General features: G+C 33.8%; 1 protein-coding gene across 1 annotated transcript; it reads right to left on the reverse strand.

Annotated features, from left to right (window-relative positions):
• Nucleotides 1–914: 914 nt before the first annotated feature.
• LOC132187731 (ubiquitin receptor RAD23b-like) lies at nt 915–7,968 on the reverse strand. The gene is made up of 12 exons (XM_059602145.1): nt 7,757–7,968; nt 7,235–7,396; nt 6,271–6,309; nt 6,101–6,177; nt 5,971–6,015; nt 3,281–3,458; nt 3,075–3,206; nt 2,917–2,988; nt 2,421–2,468; nt 2,231–2,340; nt 1,335–1,413; nt 915–1,225 (listed from the first exon to the last, which is right to left on the reverse strand). The coding sequence occupies exons 1-12, from the start codon at nt 7,820–7,822 to the stop codon at nt 1,109–1,111; spliced, it is 1,125 nt and encodes a 374-aa protein (XP_059458128.1). The 5' UTR covers nt 7,823–7,968; the 3' UTR covers nt 915–1,108.
• Between the last annotated feature and the right edge of the window lie 3,972 nt (nt 7,969–11,940).

Below are 11,940 nucleotides of genomic sequence, written 5' to 3' on the forward strand. Positions count from 1 at the left end.
AAGAAATTTGATTGACTACTCCAAAGGTGGCTTTTGGGGTGATCAAGCCACCCTAAAAGGTTTATTTTCTAGCGTGGTTCAACATGCTTGTTTTCCTTTTTAATGAATAATAATAATTTATTAAAATAATGCAAATCCCTTCCTTATACGAAAAGTAAACAAAAAAGACTACTACCTTAAAGGTGTCTTAAATTTAATTTTTTAAGAAAAAAATCTACATATTTCTCTCAAACTGCCAACTAAATCTCACTATCATAGGTTACAAGATTCATGACATTGAAGTGCGTCAGGTCTTTTAACCCTTTTTTTTTTTGTTTTTTCAAATTTATAAGAATACTTTGTCCTTTATGGAAAATTGTTAAAGGACATTTTGGTCTTCCAAAAGTTTGAAGGGGCATCAAATTTGACACAATTAAAAGTTTGGGAGAATATCAATAATCAAGATGTAGTTTAAAAGGGTACGTGAATTTTTCCCATTTTCTTAATTCAACTTTTTTTCACTTTGTATTTACTATTTAAGGATATAATTGTAATTTCGTGGGAACTCCATTAAAAAGAAAAAAAATAAAAAATAAAAAAAAATAACAAATAACAAAATTTGCATAAAATTATCAAATTTAATACGTGAATGTATCAAAAGGATATGTAAGAGACGTTTTGTACCTTTGTACCTAAGGATTGATTTGATACAAGTCCAAATCTCAGGGATCAATTCAGTAATTTAGCCTTGAAAAGAATCACAATTCACAAGGATGGTGATGAAATAGCATTTATGCGTATAGGAACAACGGAAACAATAATGATATAATTTTTTTGCATCTTAAAAACAAATCGTTTCCGCTGCCGGGATGGAAACAATCATGATGATATTGTATTGTCAAATATCAACTTTTCAGAAAGCCGCTCAGACTTCATGGGAAAAAATATTTGTAAAGCCTATATTAGATGCCAGTTTTGCCACACTCTACTCAAATAGCTCAATTCACAAAATTAATTTTCTTAATTCATTATTAAAGTACATAATTTAATCCAAACACTACCCAAGTAAAGAAAATGACACAAATGAATCCAAGAAATCAAAATTACGAACCCAATGGAGGTTCACCATTTAATCGTCAAAATCTCCAGCATTCTCCAATAAGTAGTTGGCTGCCAATTCTTCATTGCGATCACACGCCAAAAAGGCCTCAATGACTAGAGCTCTATCAAATCCCATTGCCTCTAGCTATAAAATGTGAACAAGGATTGAAACATTTAAGGGAAAACGAGTAAGAAACAGGAAGAAGAAAAAATAAAAAGGAGAGCGGATATATCAAATAAAAATGAACACATACTCGTTCAATAGCCTCCTGTTCAGCTGGGGTGACATTGATGGCATGAGGCATGTCTTGCTCAGGCTGATCAAATGCATCCCTGAAAGTAGGAAGATATTATGCCGTTATGTTATGTAATAGTTCAATGTGGAAGTTGATTTGGGAGATTAATGGTTACCATATCTTAGGGCAAACAAAATCAAGTAAAAGAAGACATTAAATCAATTTCCCCAGGTTCAAAACTATAGAGGAGTGCCTGATCGCACTTTAGCAGCCTTTCTCTTGGGGGAAGGGGGTTTACGGCTTACATTCTTCCTCCCCTCTAACTTTATGAATGACAACATTCTTTTTCTTTTTTTTTTCCTCGTGAGGATTCTCAGAAGCAAACAAAAAAATAAAGCTCTTTTAACCTATTTCAAACTAGAATCTCTGAGGTGCAATCTAAAAGCCATACTCTTTCCAAGAGCTGCTCCTCACACTTCTATTCAAAAGTTGGTACTGTCAGAGACAATCATGACAAAGAAAATGATATAGGATCAAGTGGCAACTCCACAAGTTCAGGCTTCTTCTTTTCCTTTTTTGGTTGGGCAATGAAGGCATAAGAAGCACTTTACTTTCACCTATGCATTACACGGTTTGATACGTTTAAACTTCAAGGGCTTTTGAGATAAAAAAGTTTTATGATTACTAGCACTGAAGTCAACAAAGTCTACCACAAAAACTCCAGGACAGTGCTTTTTAAGTATTGCCATTGAATGGAATTTTCACTAAAGATGATGACTCTTTAAGTACAATGAAGAGTGTACCAGCTAAAGATATCCATTTACATGTAATGTGCGTAGATGTCTTGACTAGTTGTTTTATTATTATTATTCATCATTTGAGGATTTAGTGGATATGCCTATATAAGTACTGACCCTTCAGAACCCTCAAGAGGTTCATTTATCAACTGAAGAAACTCCGCGTGGTGCTCCTGAATTAGTCTTAAAAGCTGGGGATTTTGCTTTCCAAGCTCCTGAAGCATTGGCTGTACCGAAAGCAGTAGTTTAACTCCAAGACATTGGAAAGCAATAAGATTCAAATACAATTAAAAAAATTGCTACAGACCTGTAATATCTGTGGATTTGCTTGCACCATTGTACGCAGTGCTTGAAACTAAAATGCAAACAGAAAAATAAAAAATCAAACTGTAGAAGTTCAATAAGCATGACAGAACCTAAAATCAAACAGATCGTTTGGTATCACCACTTATAGGCCATAAATGAAATCCAACATCCAATGCAGAGTTTTGCTAGACATATCAACAATAATTTAATGTGTATGACGAGTGCTCTGGTTTGAGTTGTCAGATGCATACTTCTATTTGTTCCCTCCGCGCCCCCTCTACCATACGCATTAAATTTTTGTTGATGTTATTTAATGGAGATACAAATGCCGTGATTGATAAGAATTGAAACAGTTAGCACAAGCTTCAAAGTAAAAAGAAATTAAATATCAACAAGTACATTTATTAAGATACAATGCTTTCTTAAAATCCCATACACAGAACTAAAAGCTTCTAAAATTAAAGAAAATAAGGAAATGAATAGAACAGGAACCCCACCTGTGGATTGTTTCTAAGAAATTCAAGAGATCCAAGTCCTCCACCACCTCCACTACCGCCACCAAGTGTCTCCTGGAAAATTACAGCTTCTAAAACTTAAGGAACACATGACAGTGAATCCAGATAATGGAAGTCCATCCAACATCTGCATTTCTTACCTGAGGAAACATATTCAAGGGTGACGAGTTAGGCGCTCCAGAGACAGGTGCAGTGGCTGCACCTGTTTCAGTTGCCTGACTTGCAGGGAAACGAGGCACTGGTACTGCGACTTCTGCAGCTTCTGGAATACCCTGAAGGTAGATCAACATTAGCATCTAAATCAAGACTAAATTTACAACAGAACACTTGTGGATTTTCAACATACAGAATATAAGTAGTCGACTGCTCGTTCTGGGTTGTTATAAGCTGCTCGAAGTGCACGGGTAACTGTTTCTCTGTCCCAGTTACCCCCACCCATATCCATTATTTGTTGAATAGTCTGCTCAAGACTATTACCAGCAACTAAATTTGAAGCAGCTTGTCCATAGGTATCACTAGGAGCACTGTAACAAGATGTAATAAATGTATCAGCATTTTATTATATTGACAAAAGTTTTTGATAAGTAACGCAATTCATTGAAAACCCATGGGCACACCCAAGTACACGAGAGAAGCATCTAACCAGGAAAAGAAAAGAAGCCGTGAAAGTCATGAAAACTAGAAATATGAAAAATAGGCAACCATCCATTGGAAAAGGGTATAGAAAAAGAAGGTCTTCAACTCTGTAATTGTCCTCTCACTATCTTCAAAGCTTCGGTCACTTCTCTCTCCAAATACACCACATCATGCATAGCAAAATCATTTCCAAATAGCTTCACTTTGAGGGCTACAGAACTTCCCTCTCCAACAAGTGAATAGATCTCTCACCTGACGAGGCATGACCCACGCTAAATCAAATAGTCTGAAAATAGAGCTCCGCAAGGCACTATCTATCTCGCAAAGGAATAAAAGGGGATCAACAATTTCCCCACTCTTCTTGCACAAATAGCACCAATCTACCGCAATGATATGCCGCTTTCTTAGGCTGTCCAAAGCGAGAATCTTACATGAAGCGGCCAACCAAACGAAAAAAGTCACTCTCAATGGAGCCTTACTACGCCAAATACACCTCCAAAGAAAGAAAGTGCTATCATGGGATATATACACTATAGAAGCATCTCACGTCAAACAACCCTTTCTTAGAGGGATTCCAACAAAGCTTGTCTACACTGTCCTATCTCAATTTGTTGGAACACAATTGATCAAAAAACGAAGAAAAGAAATTCAACTCCCAATCATGCGCCACTCTAACAAACTTGACAGTCCACTGAGGGGAACCATTAGAGAATAGAAGATGATCAGCAACAAAAGCGTCCCTAGAGCAGGCAATGCTAAACAACTCTAGAAACGGTTCCTTAAAGGGTTAATCCCCACACCACACATCATGCCAAAAACTAATCTTGGAGCCGTTACCAACCTCAAATCTAACTTGTCTTGAAAACACCTCCCAACATTTCCTGATGAATTTCCAGAGACCCACCCCAATATTGATAAATTAATACAATTCTTTGTTCTCTGCAACTAGAAAGGAAGTCCAATTATATGTATACCCAATACTAATGGACAAAAAAGGGAAGAAAAAAAAAAGAGGAGAAATTTAACTTTATCATATCAACCTTACCAAATTTCAAATTGTTGGTGCAAATCTATGATAAACAAGCATGCAATAGAACATCTGATGCAGACCATGCATTTTCATAAGCAGAAATTGAAATGAAAATTACATATAAGACCCTGTCTAATAGAGCACCCAAAACAAATTTGTGTTCAAGGTTTGATCGCAAACTTTGGAATTCAACCAAGCAAGGTAATGCTTAACTGACCTTCAAAATTTTCAGACTGTGCCAATAATATATTTAAAGAAAAAAGGGGAGAAAATAACTATGATAGATTGAAGCTTTCTATAAGATTAAGCAGACTTCGCAAACAACTGTTCTGAAGGGCCCATGTCCAGCCACTCAAAGCAGCCAAAGTTTCAGTACAGAAAAGTGGGCTACTGGTCTTTAAACACTAAACTGTACTGGAACTGGCTTTAGTACTTTAGTCAAAACTAAAATATATATACAGGTCAATGTTTAGCATTCTACAGAATAAATACCTAAGAGCTGCACTATAGTAGTCGGCAATACCATGCCTTCATGGCAGATTCAGCTTAATGTTTGATCTGATGCCTAATCACGAATTATACCATGCTCTTAATACACAAGGTCAAAAATATCACTTGGTAAAAGGTATATGAATATGCCACATGTCCAATGGAAAACACATATTCTGACGCATGCCTTTCTTCTGTTCATTTCTACAATTGTAGTAATGAAATATTGCTATTTTGTATGTAATATTAACTAATTTGCTTATTCTAAGTAATAAGACTGGTTATTACTTATATATATATATATATATATTAACTAATTTGCTTATTATAAGATGTTCATAAGATAAAAGAAAGCAACAATCTCAAAAAGAGAATGTGACACCCTTGTCCTGCATTTACATTACATGCAAATATGTGCACTAGAAAGCACATTGCATTACTTCCAAAACAGGTCCTAAAAACAGCTACCCTCCCAAAACATGACAATTCATATCAGAAAAGACCCCAAAATTCCAAAATGTAGTTTGGAAGCCAAATACTCAGAATGAGTCGAGGAAAAATTATTAAAGATGAACCATTACTAAGTCCTAATAAACAGATTACTAAAGTGGCCAAGCACAGAGAGAGAGAGAGAGAGGAATTGAAAGTCAAGTTGTTTGGGTTAATTTGCTCCTCTATAAGTCCTAATAAGTGGTATGAATCTTTTATTGAGCTAATAGTTACCGTGATTGTAAGAACATCCCATTTCCTCTCCCTTATTAGGGTAATTGATCAAGGGTTGTTTTCAACTCTTGATTATCATGAAACCTCAGTTCACCAATTCCATGGCCATTTATTCTCACAAAGTATTAAGATAAATATCATAGAGATAGAGCCCATACCGAGCTGTTTCCATGTCTGAAGCAGATGAGGCACCTTTCGAGGTCCTGCAACACAAATAGCATAATATATAAGATAAATCCAGTTAATCCAAAAGCAACAATTTGAAAGATAACTGAAATAGAAACTCACGGTGCTTGGACAGGAGCTTCAGGTGCAGGAGTAGGGTTTGAGGTAGGTGCAGTTGTAGGTGGATTTGAAGAAGCAGGCTGTCATACAGAGGTCAAATAAGTGGCTTATACAGAAAACACAAGAAATTAATGTGATTGTTTAAGGCAAAGAATAAGAATGAGCAAGAATACCTGTGTGGATGATGCCCCAGCCGAGCCCAAAGTTTTACTCTGCAAAAAAAAAATGCAATAAAACATTAAATTAGGGTACATAACGCCAATTTATTAAGCCAACAGAATGGCTTTTTAACTACAATGGTATGCATGGAAAGCTTAAAAATAGCAGAATAATGAACACCTCAAAGTTTGAAAAATGAGCCTCAAAACTATAACAAGCTGAAAATTTCCAAAACATTGCACCCAAGGAAGGCTCAAGGAAAATAATAAATTAAAATAAAAGGCAACCAATTCCACCAATTTTGAATACGGAATGGTCGAGCAAAACCCTTATCTTGTAGATCAAAATGTCATAGAGATATAAGGAACAATGACAACTAATCGGTAAACCAGAACATTGTTTGCTTCTAAAAAATCATTAATTGTTCCACGTTCAGATAAAAGTGAATGCCTTAATACCAACAAATAGCATCATGATTTTCTAGTTACCAGCTAATTACTATTGTGTTTCCATTATATTTGACACATAAATTGAACTCAATGATACCATCTTGTTATCTAAAACTAGAATAATGGCAGGCACATGTTGCATCCTTGCGTCACTGGATTCTCCATCTGGAGCAATTATTCAAACGCTAGCTTAATCATGAGTACTTAGTAGTTACCTGATATAGAAAATTTGATATCCATTCGAATGGGGTACCATCAATATCCAAAATCAAGTAACATTTTAAGACTCATTACATATTTTTCTCATCCTGCTGGAACATAAAATATCACACTTTGTAATGCACAGTCTCACGAAAAGGAAAATAATCTATGAAAATCCCGACTTTTTCGCCAAACTTCAAGTATAATTAATCCACATATAACAGCAATACATGCTAAATTATTACAGAAATACATGGTAAATTCAGAATACGAAGAAAATCACAAGCACATTATTTCAAGAAAATTTACAGAATCAGGGAAAACATACCTTACTAAGCATTACAACAAGAAAACCATCCTCAGTCACCTTGTTCTCTGCCAGAGTGGTTTCGTCTTTCAAGACCTTCCCATTGTGAATCAACAACTGCTGTCCACATGGGTAGTTGTCTTTTCCTTGTATATCTTCAATATTCTTCTTGACAGCCATAATCTTAAAATAAAAGCACCCAATGTCAACTATTTAGTCAACAAACTTCTAAACAAATCCTTCCTAGTCTACAACATCACATTAAACTTTTCCCCACTTATATTTCATTGCCTTAATAGTATAAATTCTAAATACTCCTTTTACTCATTGTCTTAACCAGCATAAGCACATATTATCACTAATAAATACAAATGCTAATTGATATACTCTGTTTGGCTGATGAGAAACCAAATAAAACATCTACGGCGCATTTAATCAACTTTTCTCAGTAGTTTTGAAAACAACCAAGCAGATTACAAGAAAAGCACTCATAATGTGAAATTCAGAATTGAGGAAAAAAAAAAAAGGGAAAGCTAAACTCACGGTGTCCGAGGGCTGAACCTTGACTTCGAAATGGCTGCCTTTCAGAGTCTTCACGGTGAGCTTCATGTCGGTCACTTGGCAGCACGAATCGACTCGAAACGACGGCGTTTCAAGGGAGGAAACCCTAGAGACCGCTCTGGGGAAGCGAACGAGCAAAAGAGAGCGAGAGAGAGAGAGAGCCAGAGTGAGCTCGTGTTCCAGGAAATGAGGCACACAAAAGTACAGTTTCATTATATATTTGGGCCTCTGGCCCAAAGAAAGAAAGCTACATATAGGGCCCGCATGGACTGTGCACGTGACTTTAACAAAATTAATTTGAGGAAATTTAAAGAGAAAATAATCGATTAATGTATGATTTTAAATTTGATGATTTCGTTTGAAAATTTTGAATATATGTTGTTGGCCCTCTAGAGAGAGACAGCCAGACAGGTAAATATGATGCTATTTTTGGTATTAAGGTATTCATTTTTATTTGAAATTGTGATCGTGTATTAACTATTTATTATTAATAGATTTTTATACTTATTGCATTTACATACAATGATACTTTATAATAGAGAAAAGTACATAAATTAAAACTAAATTCCTAAAAATTCATCATTATTGCATTTACTCACAGTAATTAAAAAAAAAAAAAAAGATACACAAACAATATAATTTGAATATACATGTGTCTAGCAAATTACTTTTTTTGTGTGTGAATGTAGTAAATTAATTAAATATTGATAAGTGATCATCAATTATTTGTTAGTATTTAAGAAAAGAAAAAACAAATGCTCAAGAGATCCTTGAGGTATCTCTTTTTGTCAAATCATTTCGTGGGATTTAAATTTTGTCAATGTAATCCATAAAGTTTCAATTTGTATTAAATTGATCCTTTCATAAGGGGTGTTAAGAGAGAAACCCTCGTGAGAAAGCTCGAGCTCGGCTCATATAAGCTCGTTCTTGGCTCAATTATTAAATAAGGCGTTTCGTGAACATAAATACTGGTTCGAATATTAAACGAAGCTAGCTCTATTTGACTTAGTTAGGCTCGTGAGCAACTCGTATAAGGCTCGAATTAGTAGTTGTTCACATAGTTGCTCATATTAATATTAAAATTTGATATATATATATTTTCTAATAACATCATTTTATTATAAAATGATGCATATCCATCTTTGAAACTAAGTATCTTGCCGTATTGATTCAGGCTTCATACTCGGCTAGCCAGGCTAAGCAAATGCTCATATGGAAGCTAACTTCTTAAGCCGTTTAAGAGTACTTAAGTTTAAATTTACAATAATAAAAACAATTAAATATAAGAGTCAGCTCGCGAGCTGGCTTGACTTATTATGAGCTTGAGTCCGGACTCGATTTTTTTGGCTCATCCTTTAGTTCGGTTCGAGTTCGAGTAAAATTTAAACGAGCCGAGCCCAAACAAGGGAAGCTTGCTCAGACTTGGCTCGTTTACACCCCTTCCATTATAGTTTCGTTAATTTTTTAATGTTCATGCCACGTTGGTTTTTGGGCCTGGACATGAACTTTCAAGTAGGGAATGTATCTTTCTTCCTATTCTTCTTAGGTCATGTCATGAGGTCAATATTGAGCAACTATATGAACAACTAAATGTGTTTCAGCCAAGGTCAATTTCCACCTTTGCATTTGTCTTTAATTGCTTAGAAAAAATGTGTTTTAAGTAAAAAGAGAAGTAGAGTTTAGAAAGAAAAAATTAATAAAATGAGAGATAAAGGATCTAAAATGATCTTTCGTTTATAAAGGGCCGATAATATAAAAGATAGGTACAAATTTGTTGTTGGGTGATTTTAAGGTGAGATTCTTCATAATTTGAACAAAATTGTTTAAAGGATCAGATGCGAATGCTCTTACGGCGCATTAACAATTTAGTGATTTTGGTTTAAATTTGCACATTCTATAATATAAAATTGTTTAAAGGATCGGATGTGAATGTTATTTCGATTAATTTTTTGTGCATATAGAGTTTTTTGTTATTTTTTATTTTTTTTTTAAAAAAAAAAAGAAAGAAAGAAAAGAGAAATACTATTTAGGATTCAATTATCCTTCCCTCATTATTCTCCAACATTAAGAGTCACACGAAGGTGCGGGTTCTATAGATTCAATAATTAATTTTTGAATCTATAGAAATCACATATTTTTGTTCCTATTTTAAATTAAATGTTTTTTAAAATCATAATGTCAAACACTTTACGTTTTGCTATATCTTTTAAAAACTCAGATTATTTTTGTGAAATCGCAATTCCAAACGCATAGTAGCATTTCTATAAAAAAAAAAAAAAATTAAATTAAAATTAAAAAAAAAAATGGAGGAGAAAATTATTTTATGTTGGCTAGGCAAAGTTAAATTCCTTTTTAATCACAAGTTTACAAAATAATATCGATAATAAGATTAATAGCAACAAGAATTGCCGTTTTTGCATTTTTGCTTTATTTAGGCAATCGACTGAAATTTAGATATATAATCATGCTTATTTTCCATAAAATTTGTTAATTAGCTTATTTATTCCCAAATCGGAGGCAACATAAAAATCATTGGTTAATATCGGTTCGAGATTCCATTGATGCCAATCGTTTCCACAAACTGAAGTCCTGGGTTATTGAGGGTGTATATATATATATATATAAGAGTTTTATTTTTTTATATATATAAACAAATGGTTACGATTTGAATAAATTTACTTAGTAAGATAACTTTTTTTTTTTTTTTAAAAAAAAAGAGTGTTTTATAAAAATTAACCCAAAGGTTCATGCTCAACAAATACAATATGTTGGATACACATAGGAATGTCATCAATCAGACTTGTTCCAAAGTCTTACTAAGAGCTAGTTTCGCTAAACTATGAGCTGCTTCATTCGCCTCTCTTTATACGTGACCAACAACCCAACTCTGTAGGCTATTGAGGGTAACTTGAATATCTTCTATTAAGTGATTCCAACAGAAATCTTCTTGTCTCAAATGGTTCACTATTCTAGTGCATCTCCCTCCAAGCTTTTGCATAAATCCACTGCCCTCCAAGTCTCTACTGCTTCAGCAATTGTGGAATCAGTAATGAGAGGAACAATAGTACACATAGCAGCCAACACAGAGCCTTCCATATCCCTCACAATCACACCCACTCCCATCCTCCTGGAATTAATATCAAGGGCAGCATCCAGTTCACTTTGTTTACACCTTGGAACGGCTTCTTCCATCTTGGTTCTCAATATTCGTTTGCCTCCTCTCTTGATGGTCATCAATTTCTACAGCTTTAGTAAGATAACTTAAGTTAACAATGGAGTTTTGGTGAAATCTTACCACCAAAAATAATAAGAGTCTCACCTCAAAATGGTTGTTTATTCATCAAATTCCACTATTTATTTTATTTGGAATACAAAAGCACACTTAAATAGACTGATTTCGAGTCAAGCTCATTGATTGAATTACAAAGTTATTACCTTTGACTCTTGAAATTAAAGAAAACATAAAATAGATCAATCTTTATGGTTGTACAGATTTGCAAGAAAATCTATAGGACAAAGTTTTTTTTTCAAACTGGGTTAGATGAATTTCCTTCAACATAGTCTATAAAAGTGACACGTGTTCATTGAACTTGTGAGATACACATATTTTTTTAATAGTAGGAACAAAGTTGAAATAATTTTTATTAAAAAATCATGTGCATCTCACATGTTAATCAAAAAATAAACACATGTCACTTTTATAAACTATGTTGAAAATTTTTTTCCAAACCCAGTTTGGATAAAAACTTTGTCCAAATCCACATAGTTTAAAAAGTAACTGAAAACTCTATGTGCCAAGCAAAAAATAAAAAAAATAAATAACAAATAACTTCTCACCCAAAATTTTCATTTAAAATTTTGATAAAAATACTAATAATAACACAATACACATCCCTATGCTAAAAAAATACAAAAGAAATATATATATATATATATATATATATATATATAACAAGAAAAGCAAAAAAATAAAAGACGAAGTTATAACTTATAATAGGTGGTCAGACCACACCAAATTGGTCACAGGGGTAGTTAAACAATTTCTAAGGATTTTGGGTTTGTTCAGTGATGATTTTAGTCACAATCTCAAACAAAAGTTTGGAATGAGAAGTTATGTGTCTTTTATTCTTACTATAACGAGTTTTAAATTACTTTTTAAACCCTAT

This window comes from Corylus avellana, chromosome ca7 (genome assembly GCF_901000735.1).
Source record: "Corylus avellana chromosome ca7, CavTom2PMs-1.0".
In the NCBI taxonomy this organism is placed as follows: domain Eukaryota; kingdom Viridiplantae; phylum Streptophyta; class Magnoliopsida; order Fagales; family Betulaceae; genus Corylus; species Corylus avellana.

Bases quoted from the DNA above. Each gene is read 5' to 3' on its own strand.
- LOC132187731 (XM_059602145.1), bottom strand. From the start codon at position 7,822: ATGAAGCTCACCGTGAAGACTCTGAAAGGCAGCCATTTCGAAGTCAAG. The intron at 3,459-5,970 runs GTATGGGCTCTA...ATCTTGTTACAG, and splicing joins TCAGACATGGAAACAGCTCG to TGCTCCTAGTGATACCTATG. The intron at 1,414-2,230 runs GTCAGTACTTAT...TCCTACTTTCAG, and splicing joins CCTCTTGAGGGTTCTGAAGG to GGATGCATTTGATCAGCCTG.